Source organism: Falco naumanni, chromosome 1, assembly GCF_017639655.2.
Source record: "Falco naumanni isolate bFalNau1 chromosome 1, bFalNau1.pat, whole genome shotgun sequence".
Classification (NCBI taxonomy): domain Eukaryota; kingdom Metazoa; phylum Chordata; class Aves; order Falconiformes; family Falconidae; genus Falco; species Falco naumanni.
Genome location: NC_054054.1, coordinates 96,868,197 through 96,895,672, shown reverse-complemented (window position 1 = coordinate 96,895,672; position 27,476 = coordinate 96,868,197). Strand labels below are relative to the sequence as shown.

General features: G+C 54.7%; 1 protein-coding gene across 11 annotated transcripts in view; it reads left to right on the top strand.

The window, feature by feature from the left end:
* Positions 1–27,476, top strand: part of NCOR2 (nuclear receptor corepressor 2) — a 253,526-nt gene that overhangs the window by 156,193 nt on the left and 69,857 nt on the right. For 6 of the 11 annotated variants that reach the window (XM_040611127.1, XM_040611172.1, XM_040611157.1 and 3 more), the window contains 6 exons: positions 3,830–3,896; positions 8,891–9,078; positions 10,388–10,484; positions 12,909–13,087; positions 16,760–16,814; positions 18,994–19,092. In XM_040611127.1, the coding sequence (XP_040467061.1) occupies positions 3,830–3,896; positions 8,891–9,078; positions 10,388–10,484; positions 12,909–13,087; positions 16,760–16,814; positions 18,994–19,092 (685 nt within the window). The remainder of the gene's footprint in view (positions 1–3,829; positions 3,897–8,890; positions 9,079–10,387; positions 10,485–12,908; positions 13,088–16,759; positions 16,815–18,993; positions 19,093–27,476) is intronic. The other 5 variants (XM_040611191.1, XM_040611149.1, XM_040611181.1 and 2 more) reach the window with 3 other exon arrangements.

Sequence of the window (27,476 nt, the reverse complement as noted above, 5' to 3'; positions counted from 1 at the left end):
ACACCCGTGTCCTCCCGACCCGGGTGGTGCGTGGTGTGCCAGCCCGGCAATACTTCGAGCTGTCCACAAGAGTCACTGTTGCTTTACCTAAGGAGCCTCCGCTCCTGCCTGTGAACTGCCCGATTCCTTCATCCTCACCCCATGGAGGCTGTGCCCTTCAGGTCTCCAGCCCCGACGCCTTTCTTCTGCCCCAGCAAACCGCAGGCAGGGAGCTGCGAGGATTCAGGCTGCCGAGGAGGATGATGAAGGAGGGCTGGCACCTGGCAGGAGCGACCTTTCCCGTGTGCTGCCCTAGGGTGGGTGGTTATTTCTGTGCGAGGTTCCCAGCAGACAGCCCGGACCTTCCCGCCGGTGCCGCAGCGTTGTGCTTGGCTCTGGGATTTGCCCAGGGAGCACAGCGTGTGCTTTGGAGACGCCTGGCCTGAATTAACCTCGCTGCAAATGGTTTCTAAGTAACAGTGGTACACGTAGCAAGATAAACTGTGAAGCCTATTTATATTTACCAAGATTGTATTAACCTTTGAAAGGCTGACCTTATGCAAAAAAAAAAAAAAAAAAAAAAAAAAGGCAAAAACATTTAGGGCATGAGGGGGGTTTGTTGTTGTTTTTAATCCTTTCACTCTTTGATTACTTCAGCCTTGATGGTGGTAAACATACACTGGCTTTCAAGGCATTCCTGATTTTTGCAGCTGCGAAGCCATTAAGTCTTTGCCTGTATTAGCATTTTCAAGGTCAGCCATGATGCAAAACTCAAGGCAACCCATCAGCTGCGTAAGAGCTGTTAATTTTCTTCATTTACTCTCCTGTTGCCTGCTAACTTGTGCAGCAGATCCAGCAGCAGCCTGTCGTAGCGTCGCTCCTGGATGTCACCCAGGCTGGCGTGGGTGAGGGCAAGGGTTGATTCAGCTGTGCTGGCCCCAGAGGGCTAATCCGTGACCCCTGGCGCATGGTTATCGTTAGCATCACCCCAGCGGTTTCCCAGTGTTAGAGTTTCCATCAGGATTGGAATAAACAGACAACAGGAATGTGTCTTTTGGGCACAGCCTCCTGTCGGAGCTGGTTCGCTGAAGCCTTGGGAGGGCGTCTGTCCGAGGGGGTCTCAGTAGGGTCTCTGCAGGGGGATTTGCTGCCCGCTGTGGTGCCACGCCGTGCTAGAGCTGGTGACAGAAGCTCACCGTGTGGGATGCGAAGGGATGTGGGAGCACAGGGGGAGCTGGGGCTCGGGCGGGCAGGAACCTGTGGGTGAGCAGAGGGGGGCCTGGTGAGTAGGGGGCTGAATGCTGCTGGCTGGACCTCGCCTGCCAGACCCGAGACGGATGCTGTGGAGCAGGCAGCACAGCCCAGCCCACTGCTCGTTTGTCATGCCTTCCTCCTTGCACAAGCGGGCAGATGTCACTGCAGCCCTGTGCCTCAGTTTCCCTGATTTTTAAGGCAGGTGAATGCTGTTTGCACAAAAGGGAGTGGTGAGGTTTAGCTCAGCCAGCTGCTTGCAGCCCTCTGAGGTTCCTCGGTGGGTGCAACACAGGCAGAAACAAAAGACAGTGGTGTTGTGTGATCCAGCAGGGAGAAGCCTTTGGCAGCAATGTTTATTAATATAGCTAATGAGGTGGCCTCTGGTCTTTGCAGTGCAGCCCAGAACAACAGCAAATCCTTTGTAAACATGCCATCAAAAAAGAGCAAAGGGAGAAAGTGCCCTGTGCTTGGATTTATTAGATTTTTTCCTCCTCCGATGATCAATGCCACTTTGATTTCTGAAACAGAATCAAAGGACGTGGCTTGATATCCAAGCCCTTGCTCAGAAACCCTTTGTGGATCCAAGCGCCTGCTCTGCAGGAGCCTTCAGCCCCATGCTCTGCCTTCCGCTGATGCTGCCGGGAACTGGAAGTGTGTTTTGGGGATTTGGGGCTGTGTGGCTTCAGCTGGGGATGCTGGAGTCTGTTCCCAGCCAGTAGCTGGTGTGTTCCATCCGTCGGAGGAGTTAGGAGCGCCGCTGGCTAGTGCTGCCTTGAGAATCAAGGTCTATTTTTGCACCAAAGCATTCAAGGCAAAGGGAAGATTTCGTGCAGCTCAGGCAGGATACAGGGACTTGCCTGTATCCCATACCTCTGGTAACTAACTGAGGGGGGAAAACAGAAGTTACAAAATTTGAATGGTACTATTAGGACCAAGAATCAGGCTCTATTTTTCTTCCTTGGCAAACTAAAAAAAAAAAAGCCACAAAGCTGACTGTGGCTCTGCTGTGCTGGAGAAGAAATCATCCCTGTCCCAAGTCCTGCTGCCTTTCCATTCATGATCCTGAAGATGGTGGCAGTTGAAGACACCCCCACCCCAAGGAATTGTTGTCCTAAATTAACCTGCTAATTATCGGGTGGCAGTATTACTGCGGTGCCGCCGGCTGGGGCTGGGGTCCCCCGGCATGCTGCTGGAGCAGAGGGGCAGCCGGGTGGTGGGCTGGAGGGACCCGGGCTGCCCAGGGCTGCACTTGCTGTGGGATCGCTGCCCGTCCCTGTACGTGCCAGTCGAGCTTTAGTGGTGTAGCAAGGAGAGTTTTAAAAAGTGATAAATTCTGGTACTTTCTGCAATGCCCTCCATCCCTAATTTAGTCACTCCGCTGCCAGTGCTCCCTCTAGGTGAGCTGGACCTTCTGCCCCTTCCCAGCCAGTCTCATTTGCTGCTGGTTAGCTTTAGGGATTTACTGGGAGGAGGGTGTTTTCTCCCTTCCGCATTAGCTAGGCAGGGAAGGCGATGAGGAAGCAGCAAGGGTGTCTTTTCATTCTGCTAAAACCCTGCAGAACATGCCTACATGAGGCTGTTAAGCCCCTGATCAGTAATTACACACTGCAGCTCTGCCTTTAATCGGGATAAAAGACTTAAGGAAACTCCTTTGCCCCTGGTCTCTACCTTTTACCTAGAGATTTTATTGCTGTATTAGTAACAGGAATGACTGCAGGAGCTCAGCGCTCAGGTTCGTGCGGACTCTGGGAGCTCGTGCAGCCTTTCCAACTCCTGACTGCTTTGGTGCTGCTTCTCTTTGAGCAATTATTTCATGCTGTCTTTAGAAAGTAGAAAGAAGAAGAAAGCAGGGGGGTGTCTGGGCAGACGCTGGGGTGGTTGTGGTTGCAGTGGCTAGTTTCTCTTGTGGGTCCTGATTCTGCAAGTGGCTGAATTTTCCTGGCTGGTTGGTTTGCAGCTTTGTTAGGCAGGGCTCCAACAAAGCAAGAGGTTCGGAGATACGTGCTGCCAGCCCTGCCGAAGTCCTGCCCCCTTATCAGCACCTCTGAGCCGGGGGGGTGAATAAACCCTGGGCAGCGTGTGTGCGTGTGTGAGCTCCATCACTGCTGGCCCTGGGGACTGGGGCTACTCAGGGTGGCCTCTGCTTGGGGGTGCTGGGGGGAGCCACCTCCTGCCATGCAGAGCTTGGCCTGAGCCCCCCAGCTCTCAGCACCCTGTTGGGTTTTTGCAGCTTAAAATGTAAAAATAATCAAGAAACAGCCTGACCTGTTGGTAAATGCAGAGGTGAACGTCTGCCCACGGTCAGTGCTGAGCACACGGTGAACGTTTGCAAAACTGGGAGTTTCTGAATTTGGTTTTCAACCTTAGTCCTGCTTGTACCAGCAGATGCAGGTGAAGTTCCTTGTGCTGGAGGGTTTGTTGGTCTTTAAGCGGGTGCGAGGTCCCCAGATAACTGCGTTTGCTGCTGTGAAGTTGATGCAGTTCCAAGTTAAGGTGGAAACTGTGCTGCGAGCACAGCAGCTGGGAGTGGGGAGAGCCCGGCTTTGGATTTTAGCCGCCTCGTTGATTGGATCTGTTTTTTGTTTTTTCTTTACAGAAACCAGGCAATGCGGAAAAAGTTAATTTTGTACTTTAAGAGGAGAAATCATGCTCGCAAACAGTGGGTAAGTGATTCCCTTACACCTTATTTTATATGTATAAAGCAGCATAATTTATTACGTGAGAGAGGAAAGGACATTTTCTAGCGGAGGGGTGCTGGTGCTCAGTACTTTGCCTGATGCGTTGCTGTGGCATCTCTTACGCTTAAAATAACTTGAACGTAAAGGAGAGGTCCCTGATCCTGCTGCAGGCAGCACCTCCTTCCGCAAGCACCCCCTGCAGAGCAAACACGTGGGCTTGGCTTGATTGCAGCGGAGCCCTTCACTGATCTCAGAGAGCCTATTCACAGCGTAAATGTCTATTCTGTGAGTAATTGAACCCTAAGAGAGGTGTGAAACAAGCTGACTCTGCTTCCAGTAAATGTTCTGAAGACTGATCTGACTCCTTCCAGCTGACCACAGAGCGATGTTTGAGGATTTGTGGTTTAAAGCAAAAACCAAGCCCTGCACCAGTTTGTTTCTGGGCAGCTTCGCCTGCAAGGTAGTTCCAGTGTCCTTCGAGGAGATGGTTCTTGCTAAGGCAAGGGACAAGGTGGGGGTTATTATGTGGCTTCAAAGGTATTTGGAGCAAATTCCTAGTAAATAGAGGAGAAAGTTCATGTGGGATTTACAGGTTTTCAGCGCTGACAGTTGCCTGCAGGAGCTGCTGGCGGGAGCTAATGGGAGGCGAAACCAGCATAGAAGGGGCAATGCCAGGAGCAGCCAACAGCCCCCAGGGGGAAGGTGGGTTTTGCGGTGTCTGTGAAGGGCGATTCAGCTCACAGCACAGGGCTCTGTGTTTTACGTGGAAGATGTAAATACCAGGGTATGACTTGGTGTCTCTTTCCTGGGGCAGGCTCAGGTGTTGGCATTAGCATCTTAAGTTGCCAGTGGGGCAGGTTTTCCCAGTGTCTTTGGTGCTGGTTTTGGGCAGAAGTGCTGCAGCTGGGAGGAATTGTCAGAAAAAATTCAAAATAATGAGCCTGGGAAGTGGTTTGAAGACTCTGCCTTTAGAAGTAGCTTTCGATACAGGCATTTCTGAGCCAGCAATTGAATTATTTTCTTATTTCTGGTGAATAAAGGCATGTTCCTTTTCTTTCCTGTGCTTCATTTTCCCCCTCCATTTTGTAGCAGTCTTCCAGAAGCCACAGATCTCGCGCTCCGAGGGACGACTGCGTCTCCCATTTGTGTCCAAACACGTGGTTTTTTAATCTTTTAGATGATAAAATTTCTTCCAGGTTTCTAGCAGGGGCTACAGGGCTTACACCTCCAGTGCAACAGTCGGGTGCTTCTTGGGGCACCTCGCCTGCTGCAGCTGAGGGCTGGGGCAGTTGTGGGAAGTGGATCGATATTCCCTTCTGCAAAACAGGGATTGCAAAGCATCGTGCGGTTTTATTGAAACCAGAAGGGAAGTGCCCAGGAGCTGCTTTCTGGTGGAAACGGCTGGTTACTGTGCTAAGTCTAGAGTGAGTCATTCTGTTGTGAGTATCAAGGAGCTGGGGGAAAAGGTTTAATTAGGCTGCAAGAACACGGTTCCTAAAATATGGCTTGCAGTAAAGTCGCCTGTCATGCAAAATAGGTGAATTTCTGCCAGCCGGTTTATTCAGTGTCCTTGAAAGGGGATTTTTCAGTTTAGGGAAGCATTTTGCCTATTCTACAAAATAGGCAACATACGGTTGCTGAATTTGCAAAGTGAATGCATTTGCTGATTCTGTTTGCAAAATGGGTACGCTTAGCTATTTTTCTGCCTATTTTGTAGCAGACCCTATTTTTAGCAAAGCCCATCTATGTGCCTGCATTTCTTTCTGACTCTCTTACTTTCTGAGGTATTGTCACTGCCCAGGGCTGGCTGGAGCAGGGTCAGAGCTCGGTCCCTGCAGGGTCCAGCCCCGAGAGCCCCATCAGAGGGTCCCAGGGCTTCCTCCTGCCTCCACCCAGGGTGGCACAGCAGAAGACATTGAATTGCCATCAGAGGGGTGATGCTGCAGAGGGAGAAGGGTGAAAAGGGCTGTTCTGGCTTTAAGAGGTTTATCTCCATCAGTCAGGGAAAGAAAACCGTGGGGCTTGCATAGGAGTTGGACTGGTTCCTCCTGTCACCTTGGCTCTTCCCCTCCCTTCCGAAGAGCTGCTCCGCTCCCTGGAGCTGCGAGAGCGTGGGCTGCGGGAGGGCTTGGGCTTGGCACAGCCTACAACTGCCTTCAGCTGCTACGGCGGCGTTACTATTCATCCATTTTTAGATATGCATGTCAAGTCCGATTTGGCTTGCCATCACTTGTGTGATTGAGGGGCTGATGGGCTGGTGAGCCCAGCCGGGAAGGGGAGCAGAGGAAGCACTGATGCTAAAAGCCGGCGCAGATGGTTGCTCAGGAATGGACACGCTTCCTTAAAGCTGCTCAGAGGATGCTTGAATAAGGAATAGACGCTTCTGCTCCTGGAGTGCCTGACCAGTAGCTTCTCCTGGTGATTGGGCTGTGAAGATCTGAGAAATGCAAAGTGCTGTGAGGTGCTTGTGATCTTGGCTCTTGAAGGATGGCAGAGGATTGCGGGAGCATGTATCCCAGCGGAACCAAAACACACTAGACGGGGATGCTGCAGACCAGCCTGCTGTGGTGGGGTTTGAAGCTTGTGTGGCAGGAAGGGTCTCTCTGCTCCATGGTGGGAAGGGGCTTTAAGAAAGGAGATGCAAGTCAGAGGTGCTCAGCTGGTCCACAGCAAAGCTGTGCTCTAGAGGGCTGAGTGGGGTGAGCGGGGAGCTTTGGTGCTGCCTGCCCCGCTGCCAGGATATGAGCTGCTGGGGCAATCAGCAGTGCGATTGATGTTGCTTTTTCCATCTGCAAATACCAGTTCCTTAAAAGAGGAATTCTGGATAAAGCTTTCATGGAGTTATCCCAAAGAGTGGAGGAAAAGGAAGAAAAAGAGCTGCGCCGCTGGCTATGAAACAGCCTGGCAGTTGTGCCAGGCGGCTCTGCTAGGCGGTGGCGATGCGGGGACCCAGCACCGGCTCATTCCCATGGGGAATAAAAACATTTCAAAGCCTCAAAGCTTCTCACCAGACCGAGCCCTCGTGCTGGGCTGCCCTCCCCCACCCCCCCCCACACTGTGGGCTGGCACGCAGCATAGGGCACCAGCTGCCTCCCAGTGCTGAGGCTTGATAAACTTTGTGGGGTATTTATAGCTTTTTCCCAAATGCGATGCTCTGAAAGCAGGAGGACGTAGCAGATTTGTTGGCAGGGTGGGAGCTCGTGTTCGGGGGGCTGGTAGCATCGCTTCAGGAGGGTTAAAAACGCAGCAGCTGTGATTTCTCCGAGCTGCCGTGGTCTGTTGGCATTACCTATAGCTCATTGCCCGTAGCACAAGATTCCCCTTGGTGGCTTCTAGGGCATTTCTATTTTTCTTCTCATTCCTCGCTTTCGTCCTACAGCCATTTCCTTTAGCTCCTGCCAAAACCCAAGTGTCTCCTTTGCGTCTATGCGGGTGGGAAACCTTCTGGCTCCAGGTGTGCAAATTGGAATTAATTTATTTGTGGGGAGGAGTGTTAGTGTGCATCAGCTGCAGGGTTTGAGGTGCTTTGTCCGCCCCGCACCATTGCTGAGGTGCCTCCAAAAGGCATCAAGGATCACAGACACTTCGCTGCACTTGGGTTATTGCCAGGTTGGGATGGCTGGACCAAACCCATGTGCCAGCATCAGTGTGACACTGGCTGCAGGTTGCTGCGGGTGCCTGGCACCAGTGACAAGCCACAGAGCTGCTGGGGAACCCAGCTGCCTCCTGACCAGGAAGCAGGTGTTCCCATCAGTTTGTTGCCTTTTTTTTTTTTATTTTTTTTTTTTATTTTTTTTTTTTTTTTTATTTCTGCCCCCCTTTTTTTTTCTTGGTGGCTGAGAGCAAGCAAGACGAGAGCAAAGCACATCTGGGAAGCCCTACAGCCTTGGATTTCCCTCCAGTTGTGAGGTGGCCATGGCAAGAGATGAAATTTTTTTTCTTTAACATCTGGATTGCCCCTGTGTCTGCTGCGGTACCGATACTGGTGCTGCGCTGCCTGTTCTGGAAAGCAGCATGGGGGACGGGAGGTGACCTGGGGTTTTGCCATTGATTATTTTGCAGAGCGACATCTGCTTTCCCTTCCTCATTTGGGACCTAGAATGCATTTGTTTCACTCAAAACAAAACCTTAAAAGCCCCTCTGGTCACCCAGCTGCTTTCACGTGAGGCTGGGTGCCATCACTCCTGTAACTGCAGCTGTCGGGGACCGTGGCTGGGCATCTTCTCGGTGTGGACCTCGCCTGTCCATGGGCATTCTGCAGTTACCAGGCTGATCCCATAAATAGTGGGGGTGAAGTGCAGTGCTGGACCTGTGTGGGTGGGCCACAAGGATGTCACCCAGGGGGACACGGCGTGGAAACCCCTTGCAGTGCTGTGTTTCGGGGTTTGCCATCAGTGGGGACATGCTTATCCCACTCCTGGCCCAAAAAGGGGGAGCAGCAGCTGGAAAAATACTTCTGCTTTCCAGCACGGTGGAGGAAGGGGTGCCTGGCTACGGGTACCTCGGCAAGCCCCTGCGTGCCCTGCTGCCCTCCTGTGTCCCCTCCCAAGGCTGTGCTTCATCCCTTCTGGCTTGGTGGCCTCAGGCAGGTGACTTGTGCTCTTCGTGCGTGGCCAGCGGTGTTGGAGCAGGGCTCCCTCCCTGGTACTGGGGCTTCGGTTGCTGAACCCATCGCCCCAGGTGCTGGAGGGTGCTCAGCAGAAGGTGCGGTGGGTGTGCAGAGCCCTACTGGGTGAGAGTCCCGGCTTCACCGGAGACGTTGGGTCTGGAGGGGAGAAGCCTGAGGGCACCCAATGGCCTGTTTTGAGAATTTCCCTTTGGGTTGGTCCCAGTCCCTGGCACGTATCCACGTCCTAATGAACTCTCTTTCTCTAAACGACTTGAGTCACGCTGTGCCTGAGCAGCCATCGAGGGACAGGCCTGGAGGAGCTGCTCTTCCTGGGCACGTCTGAGCTCCCTCTCTCCCTCTGCCCTTTCAGGAACAGAAATTTTGCCAGCGCTATGACCAGCTGATGGAGGCCTGGGAAAAAAAAGTGGAGCGCATTGAAAATAACCCCCGGCGCCGTGCCAAAGAGAGCAAAGTGCGGGAATACTATGAGAAGCAATTCCCAGAGATCCGGAAGCAGCGGGAACTGCAAGAGCGCATGCAGAGGTTAGAGGAGAAGCGGTAGGAAGGGGCTGAGCTGGTATCGGACAGCCTTTCTTTTTTCTTTGGGGATGGATGTGGGATTTGGTTGTGGGAGGAGTGGGCTGGGATGGCTCTCAGTCCCTTTTCTCCCCTTCTAGTCAAAGGCAGAAGCCAGCAAAGGAGCAGCTGTGCTACTTTTTCCCCAGGGTGGCTCAGCACAGAGCTAAGAGAGAAGGAAAAATGTCAGGAATGTGGTTGTTGCCTCCCCTCTGCTGCTGATCTCCTGGCTGGCCACCTCCCAGCAAGGTGCAGCTCCCTTGTGCCGGCTGCCTGGCGGGATGGCACTAATTACTGCCTTACTGGTGGGCCCAAATTAAGATGTATGAGACTTGCAGATGCATTTGGTGATGCTGATGATTTAATACATGCGCATGCTTTGATCGGAGCATGGGCAGGGTGAAGAAACATCTGCAGAGGTTCTAGGAATGACCACAAATGATACGAAGGGAGCAAAATGTCTCACTGAGAGGGAGGTCCCCTGCCTCTCCCATCCCCTGTCCATTTTCTCCTCCTCATTGGAAGTGCAACTGAGGTCACATTGTTTCCTGCCAGGAGGTGACACGATGTCATGATCTCCACCCCTCTTGCTGAAAACTCCCTGTCCTTCCCATTTCAGCACAGGGCCACCTGATGCATGCAGAACCCAAACCCTTCTGCCAGCATCCTATCCTTGTGCCCTGCTAACAGCTGGATGGGTCCAAATTTCCTGATCAGTGTCCTTATTTTTTCTGAAAGAGAAGGGGAGAAATGGTACTGAGAAATGTTTTCATTTTTGACCTGCTTAAAAAGAAAAGTTTTAATTCTTTGGGGCATGTGGCAGTTACGCTGGGTGATGTTGGGGGGGATAGATGTCGGTGGCTGGTTTTGATTTCAAAGTTCCTGCAGCATTTGCAAACCAGATGTGGTGGTACAGCACTGACACCTTTATGCCGTTGCTGTGGTGCCATGAACAGGAGAAAATACGGGGGAGAGTATGGTTGGGTATGAAATGTCATTCTATTGTAGCGATCCTGGAAGCTGGCACAGGTGAGGAAGGTGGTTTGAGGCTGTCGAGCCAGGGGACACAGGGGAGGGGACAGTGCTCTCCAGGCAGGAATAAGTGCTGTCAGAGCCCACAGGGCTGCAGCAGGAGCCGTTCACACAGCGTGGGATGGGGTGGCCTGGGTGGGATGTGGGGAGAACACCATTACGGAGGCCAACAAAGGAGGACAGCAGAGTCGTCGTGAATGTGGTTTGCTGGTTATGACGTGGAGCGGCAGTGTTTGAGTGTTTGACTGCCCTTTCCCAGCAGGGTAGGACAGAGGGGCAGTGGCGGGCTCTCCATGTCAGCTGCACGCAGCGAGCACGAGGTGTCAGAAATCATCGACGGGCTCTCAGAACAAGAGGTGAGACTGGGTTGTCCTTTCTCCTTCTTTTTACCCCTCACTTCGCTCTTCTCTGAGGAAGGCAGGAGGAGAGTACTGCCAGCTCCCACGGTGAAATCCAATACTAAATCCCACTAACTTCAGGCCACGCTGAGGCTGGGGAGGTTGCCATGATGCCTAATACGCTTTCTGGACAGGATCCAAAGTGAGGTGTTCATTTAACACCCAGCAGCATCTTTCCAGCCACCTGAGAGACGTAATGGAGCTGTGCAACGGTTCTGCAGGAGCAGAACACGGCGCAAAGTGCCCCAGGAGCTGGCGGCTGGTGGGTAGTGTTTATTGGCATCCAGCTGCCTCTTAAGGACCTGAAACCCCAGCACGCTGCTCAGCCCGGGGAGCACCCCACAAACCCCTCCTGGCTGTTGGTTTAAACTGGAGGTGGAGGTGGGAAGGGAACCAGCGCCCTGGCTGCCGGGTGGAGGGGTTTTTCTGTTTCGTTTTGGTTTGAATGGGCTGTGCGGCTTGACACAGGGGAATCCTATGGAATGAATGGTTTGTACATGAGCCAGTTGGCCCACATCTTCTGGGAGTGCTCCATTCATCTTGAAACATCCCCGTGACCTTGGCTTCGTTTGGATCTGGTTTCACAAGGGTTCCACTCTCTTGGCACGGAGACGAGCTGCAGTGAATGGATTGCATTTGGGAGGGGAGAGCAGACATTGCCCAGCAATAGCTGAGATGTTTGCTGCCTGTGCACCGCCGTTCGCTCCCTGCCCTGGGTCCCGGGCAGTTTGCTGTTAGCCAGTCAAGGTAACAACCCGGAGGACATGGATCTCAGGAGCAGAGGGAAACATACAGCTCTGCGGAGGTCGTGGCCAAGGGGAGCGTTAGCCAGTTGCCTCCAACCTCCTGCACAGTGTGCTGCTAAATTCCACCCTGACAGCCTTCTGCTGAGCCCCGAGGAGCAGCTTGGCTTGTCTCAAAGGCAGACCTTCAGAGCTCCCAGCCCTTCCACAGGGCTGGATGGAGCAGGGAGGTGAGAGCTGGGGAGCATCGCTGCTGGCGGGGGCCAGCTCTTTGCCCCGGTGCGTTGCTGGAGAGGGGAGAGGTCTGGCTGCCCACTGGTGGGCTGTATCTGCATGGCTCAGCACCCCCAGACCCTGCGGGGCGAAAGCAGAGGCTGTGTGATCTCAGCTCCTGCCAGCTGCCTCCCTGCCTGCCCTGGCTCTGCCCAGGGCTCGCACCTTCAGCCGGGGCAGTCTGTGGCACTCAGGGTTGATGCCCTGGCTGCAAGCTGTCCCCAGCCTCCCACAGTGAGATGACACCCTCAGGGCATCTGAAGAAGCCAGCTGCTAAACATGAGGTGCCCTAGTGCAGATGAGAGCATGATGAAGGGAGTTGAAGCATCCTTGTCTGTGTGGAGAGCTGTGTTTTGGGAAGACGAGGTTGGGTCTGATCAGTTGTAGTGGGGAAGCAGAGCGGTGCTGGGCAGGGCTGGGTTGGCTGCTTGCTGGAAGGATTGGACATGACTGTTCTCCCAGGAACCAGCATCTAGCTGGAAATTAACACAGCAGCACTTGAGACCTGGCCTTCCTGGGTCAAGGGTTGGAATTTGTGTCTGACCAGTGCCATTTCAGGTGACAGGGAGGACTCAGAGTGATGGTGCTGCTAGCAATGAGAGAGGGTGGCCAGAGCATCCCTGCATCCCCACGGGGCAGACCCGTGCCAGAGGACCACCAGCAGCTCAGCTGAAGGCATAGTCCTGGCATTTGGGCAGGGGACAGCACCTATGAGATGTCTGTCGCATTGGCCATTCTGTTGCAAATACTTAAGGAAACCAGTGTGCCCAGTCTGTCCTGTCCTGGTGTGCAGCCAGGGCTCTGGATGAACAGGCTGGAGTAAAGGCATCAGATTATGTCCCAGGGTGTTGCAGTAAGAGGAAAGAAAGGAATGATGGCCCCATTGTGGTGACATTTAAAGCCTGAAAAAATACTAAGGTTTCCCGTGGAAGGGAAACACGACGTCTCCCTCTGCCCACCCTTTCAGAAAGCTTTGCTGAGCTGATCCGCTTCCCTCGCAATTGGGTGGGGGGGCCGAACCCCATGTGGCCACAGCTTTGATGGCTGGGAAGGGATTTGCATTCCCTGTGCCACCGTGGCTTTGACTTGCCTCTCATCATGGTCAAGAGCGATTTTGCTTAAGTCAGAAATTTCCATGTGGTATCTTAAGGCCTTTTATTTCAAAATGAAAGATTAATTGTTTCCTGGCTGACAGCGATAGCCTCTTTCAGCTTTTAATTTACAATTACTCTAGCAATAAAGCTGTCTAGTGCTCGCTTTTGAATTCTTCTGTTCCTCCGCCTGTCCTTTCCTCTTGAACATCTGTCCCCTGCGGTTCCCGCGGGCCCATGGTGCTGACCAACTGTTCTCTCTGCTTTCCCCAAAGAACCTGGAGAAGCAGATGCGCCAGCTCGCCGTCATCCCGCCCATGCTCTACGATGCCGACCAGCAGCGCATCAAATTCATCAACATGAACGGCCTCATGGATGACCCCATGAAGGTCTACAAGGACCGGCAGGTGATGAATATGTGGAGTGAGCAGGAGAAGGAGACCTTCCGGGAAAAGTGAGTGTATCCCACACCCCTCGCTGTGCAGCCCTGGGGAAGCGCGGACAGGACCTGTGTGGTGCTTTGGCTGGGACCCCAGCACGCTGAGGCATCAGTTTCCCAAGGGCTTGCCTTGCCCCCCAGGGATGCAGCCACAGTTGCTGTGTTGCCTTGGACCTGGGCACAAGGTGATGCACCTGCACAGGAACCTCGGGCCTTTCTGTGTGGTTGGGGGGGGGGTGCCTGCCCGCAGAAGTGTGGGAACCACTGCTTGTGACAGGGTGAGAACTGGAAGTTTTTCTGCTTCGGCATCCCCAGTTGAACCAGCCAGTTTAAGGATAACGCCAGTGAAACCCAATGCTCCATGCACTGTTACATTTTTGAATTTACATGCTGTCCTTTGGGCACTGTGTGTCCAGGGGGATTCTCAGGGCCATCAGCATCCAGCCCCGCGCCATATAGACCCCCTCAGGCTGCAGCTTCCAGCTGGTGCCCATCCCTCAGCACTCCATCCTGCCGTCTGCAGGATTTGCCACCGGCTGCTGTTTCCCTGGATGCATTCCCACATCGGACACATGCAAACTCTGGCTGCAGTGCTTTCTCCTGTTTTCAAGCACTACTTGGGAACAGCTTCACTTTATCAACTGAGATCACTTGAGGGACTGCTGATCCCTTCCCTGGGTACCACCGTGCTGTCAGCCAAGCTGTGAGTCCCAGCTCAGTCTCACATCCAGGCTCCCCTGTATCTCATAGCTCAGGTGTGTTTGCGTGGAGGACCAGAGCATCCTTGGTGCCCCCAGTGTGCTGTGTCTGTGAAAACAGAGCTGGGGTTGAGCTTCCAGCAGGGTGAGCTCTGCTAGGGCTTGCTGCTGTGGACATGCTGGACGTGGAGGTATGTGGGTGTGCCAGGGTCACCTCATCCCTTGCAGCAGCACCGCCTTAGTCTGGCCTCTGGATGATCACAGGATGGCTCCATGGATTACCAGCAGGCCCATGGCCAGCCATGCTGGAAGCCTCTCCATGTCCCGAATCCCTCCTCCCGTCCCTGCTCGTGATGCCTCCTGTTTGCAGCTGAAATAACTAATTGCCAAGATGGACCGAAAAAGAACAAAACAAGCAAACCGGCTCCAAGCCTTTGGTAGAGGAGAATCCTCATTGCTAATTAGCCTTAAAATGTGACACTCCAAACAGCCAGCCTTGCCCACAAATGACGCAAAGGCTAATTACTTGGTCTTTAATGGCTGGGCCATGCCTGGCTAATGGGGCTGGAAGAATCCACACCCAACTCCTGCATCCTGCTGTGCATGTTGGTTTCTATGTCATCACCGTGGGTGATACAGAGCTCGGGGCATAAATACAGCAGGATTTCAGGGCTCTCACAAAGCTCATTTTAAGACGTTGGTACTTAGGAGCTGTGAGGAGGACCAAGGGAGTCCTGCCCCAGCTCTTGCCTGGGTCCCGATGTGCAGGTAGCTGAGCTGCCCGGCGTGCTGCAGCTTCTGGCCTGGGTTTTTCAGGTGAACCAGAGTTGTGTCATCTATGATTGTGACCCAGAACTGGCCTCTTGCTGAGACCATGAAAACCTCATGCAACCTTGTGTTCAGCCCTGATGGCAGGAGGAAACAGCCAGGCACTGCAAGGCCGGCAGGCTGCAGGTCTGAACTATTTTAGCTATCAAAACGTAACCATGAGGAAGAGGCTGATTTGATTTGCTTCTGGGCAGGGTTTCAGGTCTCTCCATTGAGAGCCTATCGCTAGCCTGCTCCCAGGGGGGCTGTGTTTTGCTGGTGAAGGAGGAGGAATGGCTGTGGTACGCCTTTATCCCACTTGGGCATCGAGGTCCTGTCATGCTGGGCAATGTGAGAACGCAGCATCCATCCCTCCTCATGGGAGCATGGCCTGGCCCGTGGAAAACACTGGATTGTGTGTGCATTGTCCCTGACCCTGCATTAGCATCACTGATAACGTGGCCTTGAAACCCCTGTTGCTTGGTCACCCTTTGGTTTGTGCTGCGTACAGCATGACGAGGCAGCTCCAGCTCTGCCCTGATCCCAGCCTGGCTGAGCAGCCCAGCTGCTTTGCTTTTCCTTTTTTTTTTTTTTCTTTCTTTTTTTTTTTTTTTTTTTGTTGTTGTTCCCCTAGCATTTCTGGTTTCTTTTTTTCTTATTTATTCACGTATCTTGGGGGAATCTCCCTTGGTGTCTGTGTTGTATCTGGTGGGTAAGTTTTACCCTTCAAGATGCTTGATGGTGGAAAGGTTGCAGCTGCCCCTGGGGTAGAGACTAGGGACCCCCAATAAGCGCCCGAGGATTGTGCTGCCTTTGCTGTCCGTGCTCCCATGTCCCCTCCATCGCAGACTGTCACCCACAAAAGCCTCATGCTGGCTAGATGAGGTCCCCTCGCTCTGGTAACTGGTTACAGTGACAGTGTTCTTGCAGCGCTACCCAAACCAGGTGGCAGTCCTGTATCACGAAAGGCACCAGCGTGTGGGTGACAGCACCACGTTCTGCTGCCGTGGCTGGAGCCGGTCAGACCCTCAGCGCCCTGACCCTGAGTTTGGCAGTGGGGCTGAGCAGCACAGGAGGAGAGAGCTCAGCCAGCAGCACCGGGGGAATCGCCAGCAGGACTGGAGGCACCACGCTGCTCAGAGTCTCCCGCCTGCATTACACCCACACCACAGCTCACCCACCTTTTGCCTCCGGTCAGTTTCCCCAGGGCAAAGATCCTTCAGCTCCTGGGAGCTGGCAGAGCTGCACGTGCCGCATGGGGCTGGCCTGGCCGTGGCTCACCGGGGCAGTGCCCGTGCTGGTGGCAGCCTCTCCGCTGGGGCCAGCGCTGTGCCTCAGCCCTGGCACAAAGCCATCGCTCGCCGGGCTCCCTACGCTTTGGTGAGACCCCAGTTAACTATCCTCCTGCCAGCAGGAGCACCTCCTGCCAAGGGCTTGCTGGCCTTCGATGCTTCCCACGAGCTCGGCGAAGGGATGCATTGAAGGAGGCATCTCTGTGCCAGGGCACAGCTCCCCCTCGGTGAGCGATGCACCCTCCCAGGCTGCTGGAGCAATGGGCGAGCCTGCTGACACTCCTCCGCTTGCTGGGCAGGAGACGGCGTTCCTCAGAGCCACTGTGCCACTGGGGATCTCTTGAGCAACTCAGTGACCTGGCAGCTCTGTGCTTCCTCCTGGGGTTTGGGTTTCCCTTCCCATCCTTTGCAGCTGCTTCCGACAGCGCAGCTGGGCTTGGGGTCCTGCTCAGCGGCAGAGACAGCCCCCGCCATGCTGCAGGGTGCTTCTGCACGGCCATCGACGGCGATTCTTCGCCCTTCCCTTGTCAAATCCTGTGGCCTTGGCCAGGCACGCGGCTGGCCTCTGTGCCTGTCCTGCTGATGCATGGAGTGGCCATGGCATCAAGCAGGGTGACAGGCAGCTGTCAGGCACTGCCAGCCCCTCTGCCCTGTCCCACCCCATGATGAACATCTGTGCGTTGAAGCTCCCAACTAGCCCGGCCCCACTGGGCTAAATTTGAAGTTCCTGTCTTTCTGGGAAGCTGATCAGCAGACAAATATTTTCTCAACCCCCTGAGTCCCTTGGGGAGCTGGGCCTCCCTGCTCCAGGCATGTGAGGCACGGCAGCCCAGCGGTGAGGGAGGTCAGAGCTGGCACCCATACTAACCCTCTCCCTCTTGCTCCCACAGGTTCATGCAGCATCCGAAGAACTTCGGCCTGATCGCCTCATTTCTGGACAGGAAGGTAAGCCTCGCTGCCTGGCGTTAACCTGCCTCGCACCCTCTCGTCTCGTCTCCCTTCGGTGCTGAAGCAGCCAGGGGATGCTGGGCACCTGCAGGCGGGGGTGGTTCAGAGCCCCAGGGATGGTCCAGACACCTCCCGGCTCCCTGCAGAGACAGGGACTGAGTCAGCTGCGGAGAGCCAGGGAGCGCAGAGCCGCAGGATGTGCAAACGCATCCAGCCTGGCGCGGAGGCGTTGCAGCCCACCCCATGGTCTGCCTGGGGGAGCTGCTTCCCAGCATCTCCCGCGCTCCCACAGGCATTCTGCACCAGCCAGGCTGTCGCACGGGGGGTGGGTGGGTGCCTGGCTGCCCAGCACAAAGCAGAGGGGTTCCTTCTTTGCTCAGGGAGGGCGATCCTGAGGGTGGCCCGAGTCCCAGTTCATCCAGCAGTTCAGGTTCGTGTCATGTAAACGCACACAGCTCCCCTCAGTGTTTGGGAATAGTTTGCTTGCAGGAGGGCCTGACCTTTCCCAAGCCTGTGTTGTGCTTCCTGGACTTTGCCTTTTTGGTGTTATTTGGGCTGATGGAAGAAAGGTTTGGAACAGAGATCTGAAGGAAGAGCGAGCCTCTAGTCCCATTCTGAGCAAGGCCAGGTACCTTCTGTGGGACAGGCCACCCGGGCAGATCCTGGACAGACCCAGCCTGGAAAGACAGCAATGGTCCACGGGCTCTCCTGAGCAGAAAACATTTGAGAGCTGCTGCTTCTCTGGTCCCTGCAGTTAGTTGCATCCTCTGCCTGTCTCGTGCTGTGTTTCATCCACACAGCATCCACTCGCTCTGGGGGAACCATTCTGTTTTCAGGGGGGCAGCCTGCAGCAGCCTAAATTATTCTGGGATTCTGCATCACTCGGGTTGGGGCTGTAACTTCCAGGACCTTGACTTCCCTGTCCAAAGCAGCCAGCAAGCAAAGGCCAGCGGCAACCTCATGCTGCTGCTGTTGTCGTAAGATACCAGGCTCTTTGCAGCCTTTCCCACTTGTTAAAGCCGAAAGCGGTGCGACTTGGATGATGCTCACAATCCAGTCTGTGTTCCAAGCTGTAAAATGTCTTCTAATTTTATTTGTACTCATTTGTAAATCAGGCTGTAATTATGATACAGAACACATCCATTATCCTGTTGGAGAGAGATGCAAAGTATGGCTCAATGTAATGAATTAATAGATTTTTAAATTGCATTATAAAAAAATAGTGATCTTAGCCCTTGGAACAGATGACTGTAAGTTTTTGTGTTCGCGTGAGTGTGTGTAATCAGGGCTAGATTAGAAAGAGATCCAATTAACACTTTAAAGTTGCAATCTGTTTTTGCAAATGGTTCCACTCCGCACACAGGGATGTAGGGAGAGCCCAGCCCCCGTGCTGCACCGCTGTGCGCATGCAGCGGCACCCCGCTCCTGGGTGCACTCAGGCATGATGGGTCTGTGGGATTATGTCTGTTCATGCAACCACCTGCCCTGTATGTGAAGGTGTAGCCCCAGACCAGTTTTCAGGTGGCCACCCAGTTCAGCCAAGGACTTTTCCCAGCGTGGCATGCTCTGTGCTGTTCAGGAGCAGACTGTGTCCCAGCCACGGCTCCCTGTTTTCCTACCGTGTCTGATCTGGGATGGTGCTTGTGGAGCTGACTGCTGGAGTTGGAGCTGGGATGGCAGCTCCTGAGCACTGGGATCCCTGTCCACTAGAAAGTCGCGTGCACTCAAGCCAGCAAGCTTAACAGCTGGAAATAAAACTAGCCGACAGCCGTGTGGCAGGTTGTGCCTCGCATCACTGCAACAGAGGGTGGCAGGCGGCTCTCCTTCCTCTGCCTGTAGTTGCCACAGTCATCTGGGGTCAGCCCTTCCCCTGCTTTGCTGCCAGCGTGGGGTGCTCTCTTCTCTGCACCCCCACCTCCATCGACGCACCTGCGGGCTGGCCCAGATTTGTCCCTTGGAGGAGCTGAGCCTTTTGACTGGGACAATATGCATTGTCCCCCTCTTCCAGATCCACTTCCAGGCTTTGGGAGGGAGGTGCGGGGAAGCCAGTTTGGGCTGCGGATCTTCAGAAGCAGCAGGAGACCTGGTGGTGGCCTGAACGGCTCCTTGGAGCCTGTGCGTCAGCGGTGCAAGGGACTGGCACCTCCCATTCCCTGACTTGCCTGTGTCGTTGCAGACAGTGGCAGACTGTGTCCTGTACTACTACCTGACCAAGAAGAATGAGAATTACAAGAACCTTGTAAGAAGGAATTACCGGCGGCGTGGGAAGAGCCAGGTAAGAGCTGGAGGCGCACCTGGAAGCGTCCTCCCTCGGGCTGAGCAAGGAGCTGCAGTGCTTTGCGCTCGCAGCTTCCCGGCAGCGCTTTCCCTGAGCACCCCAAATGCTTCTTCCCCCTCCCCACCCCCACCCTCCTCAGATGGAGATCTTGCTTGCAGACTGTGATGGGGCTGTGGTTTTGCTCTGTGTAGCTTTTCAGAACATGCTGTTTTCTGGCAGCTGATATTTGTCTGCCCCTGTGCCAAGGTCACGGTAGCTTTAAAAAAATCAAACAACAAACCTAAGATGCTCAACAAAGGGGATGGAGTGAGTCCAGAAAACCTGGTCCGCCCGTCAGGAGTAGCGCAGGGTTGCCCATGCAGCCTGTGGCTCGGTGCAAGAGCTGAGTGGGGCCTGTTTCTCTCTTCCCTCTCCTGGGAAGCTGGGTGAGGGTGCTCCTGCCTTGCAGAGCCTGTCCAAGGCTGTTCCTGCGGGCACAGGCACGGGAGGAGACCAGCTTGGGTGGGAGCGACTTCTGGCGACCACCTGAGAAGAGGCATATAAACCTGTCTGAAGTGCTGCAGGGTGTCTGGGGTCCCCGCCGGAGCTGGCAGATTTGGCACTGAAGCTAGAGGAGACCCTTAAGCCTTTGGTTAAGGGCCAGGCAGGTACCTAGGGCACCGTGGGGTGGCTGAGGTAGGTGACTGAATCAACCCTCGCCGTTACCGTGGCCAAGATGCAAATCTGGACGCGGCCATGGTGGTGGTGCTGCTGATACCGTGATACCCGGGTACCCAGATAAGCACTAACCTTGTGGGCAGGTACCAAAGGTCCTGCTGGTGGATCCCCAGGTCCACAAAGTGAACAATTATCCATGTCATGAGGAGAGTGAGGTGACCGCAAAGGGAGTATCTCTCCAGATAACGTGGGGATAGGGATGGAAAAACTGGCCTGGCCCGTGGCACCGCTGACATCAGCAGCTCCTCACGCTGCATGGCCATAAAAAGCAGCGCTCGGGTCTGGATCCTGATGGAGAGGCAGATAGGTAGCCTCGCTCCAATTTGATTTCTGCAGCATTAAGACATCAGAATAGCTAGCACATGACGAATGTCATGGATGGGGCCCAATTTTCCCTTCTTTTTTTTCAGAGACATTAGAGATGGATAAAGCCCTATTAGATTATCCAGTCCCTCTCCCAGCAAACACAGGGTGGTTCCCTCCAGTACATTTTTATAGTGTTTACCATGGTCTGTTTTGTTAGATCACAGCAACTAGAACATGAGGCCACATTTGTTTCTTGTTAGCGGTGGAGACATTTAGCACGGCTCATTCTGGTTTCAATGTTAAGTTGAGCAAGTGTGGAGGGAGAGAGGCAATCTAACGCTTGGCACCTACCTTCCTGCCCCAGCAGCCACAGACCTGCCCATCCTGCACCCAGCAGGTACTATTTGTGGTTTGGTTTTTAAAAGTCTCCAAAGCATCGCTAGCTGCAGAATTTCCCACCACGTTTTCCTCTGCTTATGAGTCTGGTCCAGCTTGGGCAGTGGAGGTTGTGTGCTGCCGTTTGGAGCCTTGTTCAGTGCCAGCCTTTGGAAGCAGGGACTTGCTGCGCTGACCAGAGTAAAAGGCAGGACTGTTTTTGCAAGTAAGAGCTGGTAATATTTGTAAATCATTAAGAGGGAGGCTGCCAGACACGGAAGGGCACGGATTGCATCTCCACTGGGGCAGATGTCGACCAGAACATGGATTTTGAAAGAAGAGCCAGATCCGGGAGTCTGGGGGGAAGGGGAAGCAGTGGATATTTCCCATTACTGTTGGATGCTCAGGTGGAAGGTGGGATGTTCAGACAAGCTTCAAGAGCCAAGGGCTGGCTGCACAAATAGCGGTAGGAGAGAGGTGCAGAACAAGAGTTGCTGCATATGATCCAGCCTGAAAGAGCTCTCCCCCAGAGGTCTCAGGGGGTCTTGAGACGCACACTTTGTGCTGGGGTATACCTCCAGTATTTCTGTATGTCGCTTGCATCCGTGTCCTGTGAGGCTGCGTGCAGAGGAGCGCTGGAAGAACTGGTGTGCAGGCTTGGGAAGGATGTGCTGCTGCGGAGGGAGGCAGCGCTGGGGAGAGAGTTGGTTTAGGGTGGCATTTTAAGGTAATGAAGGGAGGAATGCGTCGTTAAAATCCTGCCAGAAGCTGGCGGGAGAGGTGAAGCATCTCCCTTGCACCCCTTCACGGAGCCGGGGTCTCCCCTGAGCACGGTGCCGATGGGACCGCTTCCACGGGCCAGGCTGGGTCAGCACAGGCTGCACAGACAAGCACGGGACAGGTCCGGTACTGGCTGGGATTTTTGCTTGGTGAGTCTCTTTTTGGAAGCTGCTCAAATTCTGCCTCTGCATGCAGAAGGTGTGCTCCTTTGGGAGGAACTGGTCTGGGAGGCTCAGCCATGGCTCTCTGCTTGTTCTCAGGGGGTCCTGGGTTGTTTTTAACCCCGTGCAGGTCCCTCAACCTGTTGCCTGTGTGTCCTCGCAAAGAGTTAGAGCTGTGGCTGGGGACTGGCAGTGCTGGGCTGCCCCAGTGCTGGGGGCTCTGCCTCACTTACCCAGTCTCAGCCACCAGTGGTGGTGATGGGGTGAAGGGTGGGAGACATAGTGGGACAGCGCGGGGATGGGCGTCATGCAGGGGAGAGACGGGGCTGCGCACGCACTGGGAGACGTGGCGCCGCGTTCCCAGCACTGCCCGTGCTCTGAGCACGGATTTTCCTGCTGGTAAGGGTTCAAGCAGTTAAAAAGCCCAAAGTGAGATTTAATTGATGTAGAGGAGAGGTCGCCTTTTGTGTCGGATGAGAGGAGCGAATGAGGTCTGATACAAACAGCATTTCAAGTGGCCCTATGCTGTTTTCTCGCTCTTTTTCTCACGGAGGGGTTGGTGGTCTTATTTGCTCTTGGAGGCTGCAGGGAGCTTGAGAGTGAAGTGGAGATAATTACACATAGAAATAAAGCTGCTCTGGTGTCAAGATTATCATTGTGGCCTACTTATTAAAAGTCCATTAAAAAATAAGAATCCCACTGCTCCCTGGCTGATGGTCCCCTGGCAAAGGATATTCCTCATAAAGCTGCTACTTATTGCTAAAAATCTCCTGCCAAGACTGGGGACTTCACATGATTCTGCTTCCAGTTGGTCAGAAAATCGAGCAGCCGCCTGCTCCAAGGCAGGGCGCACGGTCCCGGCACACCGCCTTCATCAGTGCTGATGAATGAAAGGCATACGCATCTGATGGATCATTATGCATAATACTGAGGCTCCTGAGATGAAGGTCCTTGCTAAAATAATCCTCTGTGTTCAGGTTTGGAAAATGCCATTTAACCCTGCAAGGGGGAGGGGGGAATCAATGGGAAGAGGAATAACTTTCAAGTGTGTCATTTCTCGCTGGAAAAAAAATTTAAAAAAAAGTTTGTGTCGTGGTAAAACAATCTGATCCAATATTCAGTGTACAGTAATAAGCATTAATTTGCATGAGCTTGTAATGAAAGGCCCTTGCACGGATGTGTCGCCGAGGGGACTGTTGCAGTTGCTCTTCAGGGTATTTCAAAGAGCATCTCTCTGTGAACATCCCTAGTTCTGTAGCAGGGAGCACCAAAAATGAAGCTAGGCAATTAGCGCCATGTGCAAGCTGTTCAGCCGGGCTGTGGTAGCGCAAGTGTTGGGCTGAAGCGGTGCTGGAATGGAAGTGATGCTATTTCAACATAATTATTCTGTGTGGAGTGTGGGGTTTTTATTCCAGAATAGGTTTGCTTTGATTTTGGAGTAGCGTTACCCACATGGCAGTGGAGCAGCCACGGTATGCCAGTTATAATTCCTGCGGTGGTGCCAGTAGATTCCTGGGGAGAAGCCGTGGGGCTCCCACGCGGTGCGGGGATGGGGAGGCGGGTGGCCATCCCAGCAGGCAAAGCTGCCGATGCTCTCGATGCTCTCGCTGGCCGTGGCGACGGGCAGCCAGAGGAGCCGCCTGCCCGCCGTGGGGATGACTCAGAGGTGGATGAAGTCATACGCCGCGGTGGATGGACGCAGCCCACAGGACATGCCGTCATGACGGTCCCCCTCGGCGCTGCTGTCAGACAGCACTCGAGTATTCCCCAGCGCAAAGGCCCCGTGGGGTGGTGCTGACGCTTGTGAGGACTCGCTTGGTGGCACCTGGGGGGACCGGAGCTGCCTGGACCCCCCCTTCCTCCTCCGGAGAGCGGTGGCAGGGCGGGGGCTGCGGCGTGACCTGGCCGGGCAGCCGGTGCAATCCCCTGCCAGGGCCGACAGCCTTTCCCAGGCCCACCCTCTTCCCTTGCCCCCTGCCAAAACCCAAATCGAATTATTCGTCCCGCCAGCTGTCCCGCCCTCCCCAAACACAAACCATTCCCCTCGCCGGCATGGATAAACAGCCCCAGCCTGGATTTTTATAAACAAGCCCGTGACTTTTCTCACAGAAGCACCATTGCAGTCGGCGGGGGCCGTGGGGGCTTGGGCTGCCGGACAGCCGCTGCCTGCCCCCAGCCCCACAGCTCCTTGCAGCCCATCCCGGCCACCCCGCAGCCTCGCCGTGCTGTCACCTCTCCCCCTGCTGCCAGAATCGGGTCCGGAGCTCAGCACACTGCTTCTTCCATGGCAAACTGCGCCTGTGCCCCCGCTCCGCTAACCACAGGGGCTAACAAGATGAATGATACTTCTTTCTGGGAAGCATTCAATTTTCATCAATCTGGGGAGTGGCTTCTTGTTAGCGACAAAGGATTTGACAATTTCTCTTTCAGATGTGCGGAGATACTTGTCATATCCTGGTTTAATAATGCAGCACATCATACGGAAACAGCCCTGGATGTGGGCAGTGAACTTGGCTGCCACAAATACCAATAAATTATTCTGTAAGCATTTAAGCCTGTGCTGACTGGAGCACTGTATTTTAAAGAGGACTGAAATTATCTGCGGAGCAGGCAGGGGCAGTCCGTAAGGGAGCAGTTTGCCTGGCTGAATGATGCCTGGGATGTCGGTGCTGGGGCATGGGCTCATCATCTGCTGATGAGATGTTGGTGCGAGCCCTGCTCGCTGTCGTGTCCCTCGGCTCTGCCCCATCCTGCCGTCGCATATGGGCTGGGCCGGGACAGCTGGGACACAAAATGATGGAACTTGGCTCGTTTTCTGGCCAGGTCTGCAGTGCGACAGCACTGCTGGTGGCTGGAGTAACCTGCCCGGCCAGGCTGAGGCCACAAGACCCATAGAAGTTGTCAAACTTGGCCAGACCCCATGGTCCTGGTCCTGCTTGAGTGCAGCCTCATGGGGAGAAAAGACTTGCAGAGCGTTTATCCTTTGGGTGCTCGTGTATGTGCAGTTCGGTACAGGCTCTCACTCTAAATCTATCTCCTTGTAGCCAAAAACAATCCAGACAAAAGCAGCTAACCCCCAGAATCCTCCAAAGTGGTCCAAAACCATCTTCATGGAAAGCAGCAGGCTTCCCGTGAGTGTGGTGGGTGTTCGGAGGCAGCAGGTCCTGCTCAGCAGCTGATGGAATACAACCTGCAAAGAAACCAGTTCCTATCAGGGAAAGTGGTTGTTTCTGGGAAAACACCCATCTCGCATGCTTTTCCTACAGCTCAGCGTAGCTTGGGCCCTTCCCAGTTCACAGGGCAGCCTGACAACAGTGCTGGGGACATCACGGGTGAAGGCTGGGGGTCTGCAGCCTGTCCCGTACTTTGCTGCGTGCTCTCTACCAGGCCCTGCATTTGTCTCCATGCCTTGAAATGGGAACATCTCCTGCCCTCACCGGGATGCTTTGATTGCCCAGTACCAAACGTGTGGACGGGGCTGGTAAGGGGCTATCACCCAGTGGCCGGCGCTGTGCTGTCATGGGTGAGGTTGAGCATTGGGGTGCCGGCGCAGAGGAGGTGGGTTAGGTGTGAGAGCCTGTGGCGTTCCAGCTATCAGTCCTGCAACCCTCCATTAGTGCCTGCTCTTTCAGGCTAGGAGGCTCCCCCAGGCTGTCCCGGTAAGGTGCATCATGCCTGTTCCCCCATATCGAGGGTGTTGCGGCTTTCCCGCAGCCCTGCCACCCTTCCAGGCAGGGCAGTCGGGCAAACACAATGGAAACTTGCATTCCTGAAATCCCAGTTGCAGTTTTGGGGGTGATTAAACGGGAACGATGTGGCCATATTTGGGAAAAGAATCGAAGGATGCAGTGCTGCAGGAGGATGGCTGCTCGGTCCCTGGGTCCCAGCACGGCCTCACGGGCTGCTGGCAGCACAAGGGACAGCAGGGAGAGCTGCGGGCTTGGAGCGGGGACGGCCACCGGCAGGCAGGGATGTGCAGCCCCTTCCCTCCAGGGTAGTGCTGGCATGGGCTGCTGATGGACCACTTGGTGACGGACCCTTGGGCCACCACAGCCAGGCTCTTCCATGCAGCTTGACCGCGTCTGTGGTTAGCCATAATAAAACAGTCACTTAAAAGTGACGTGGAACCCCCCCCCATCCGCTTGGCCCCAGAGTTCAGACTCGTGTTTCTCCAGCAGCAGGTTGATGTGTCCTCCTGGCGAGTGCTCCACCGCACCTGTACCCACGTGAGTACTGCTCAGGATGGGGGTTTGGGATCCAGGTCCCAACTGGGGGACCTGCAGCAGTTTTGCAGCAGGACGGGAAGTGATAGAAGCAGTTGGATTTTAGGATGAGTTATCTGTTGTGATCCAGGTTTGACTGGGAATAGACAGGAAATAGGTCACATCGTTGCTAAGTTGCTTTTAAAAAGCAACTAACGCAAGTACAGCTGCAAATCCTGGAGAAAGCTGTTTCTGCGAAGATACAGGGCTTGCTTTGCCCTCAGCGCATCTGTGGTGTGCACGGATGCTGCTCTGCATCCCATGAGCTGCCGACCCGACACCTTCCTTTGTTGGCAGGGCTTGGGGTGGTCGGCATGTGGCCAGGGGGCTGTGAGCAGGGGGGAGTGGGGTAAAGCAAACCACAAGGAAGAGAAAACACATGTTCCCTGCCTGGGACAGAGTGGGGACTCATCTCCACCGCTTCCAAACGTTACGCTCTCTTCCCCTCGGGTCATTTTCCCTTCACGAGCAATCAAATCACTTTTTTAAAAACTCAGCAGCAACCCAGAAAAGAAACATTTCCTCTTATGGAAAAGCCCTCAGTGATTTAAGCAGGGATCCGAGCGAGCAGGGTCCTGTAAAAACCACTTCTGTGCTTTGCTGAGATGGAGTGAGTGGTGGGAAGGCACCAGCGCCAGCTGGGCTGGGCTGAGCTGCACAGGGGCCACTGCCAGGAAGAGCCCTGTGCCCAGCAGGCTCCCGAGATGTGCCCACGCTGCGGTGGGTGCACTGGCCATGGCTGTGCTGTGGCCTGGTGAGTGGTGCTGCAGCATCTGGCACCTGCGGTCCCGCAGCCAGCCCCTCTCCTTGTCCCCCACATGCTGCTTGTCCCCTGGACCAGCAGCCTGGGAGGTGGCACGGGGCTTTCCTGTGGCACGGCAGAACAGCCCAGCTGTGGCTGCCAGCACTTTGCTGCTGGCACTGGCTGTGTTTTGTGGCCTGTGGTGCCGGAGAGCTGGCGAGTGTGCATGGGGCCTGTTCTGTGCCTCCTGGGATGCTGGGCATGGCCCTGGTGCTGTCAGTCTCTGCCATGTCATGATTGCTGTCTTGCAGAGTTTGTTGTTTCCCGGCGGAGGAGCAGCACAGCTCCGGGCCATCGTGGTCGGAGCTGAACCAAGCGAGCCCCATGCTCCCTATCATTGTTATCAAATCTGAGCCCAGCCCTTTGATTTTTCGACTTGCTTCTGCAGCCAACAGCATCAAGCCCAGCCCCGGGATGCGAGCAATCAAAGCTAAGTCGCCGGCAGACATTCCTCTTCCTCTCCTTGTTGTTTTGGCAGCGGCTTGTTTTGCTTTGTGGTTTCTCCCATGAGCAGAGGGTGCCATGCGCGGTCGTGAGAAGCCAGGCTGCGTGGCGGTGGGTGGCAGCAAGGGCTGAGGCGTTCCAGACCACTGGATCGGAGGCTCCAGGCCCTGGGAGTCAGTTCTGTGATACAGACGTGTAATTTTAAGCCATCCTCCCCACGCTCTGTATCCAGCCTGCTTCCGAGGTATGGGGAGGGAGATGCGTGGAGCAGCATCTGTGGTGGCTGCTTTGCATCAGGGCTCAGTAGTGGGTGCCTCTACCTCTGCTGCAGCCTTGGCGAGCGGGGAAGGATGCTCTGTGGGAGACCGTGGGCAGTGGGGTGGCTAAAGAGGAGGCTGGTGCTGCGGGCACTTGGAAGCTGAGTCCCTGCCCTGGCTGTCGCTGGTGTGACCGGCCAGAGGGAGAGTTTGAAAGCAGGTGGAAGGATGGATGCGGGTGGTGGAGAGGGGCCAGGATGTTCCCAAGCCACGGCTG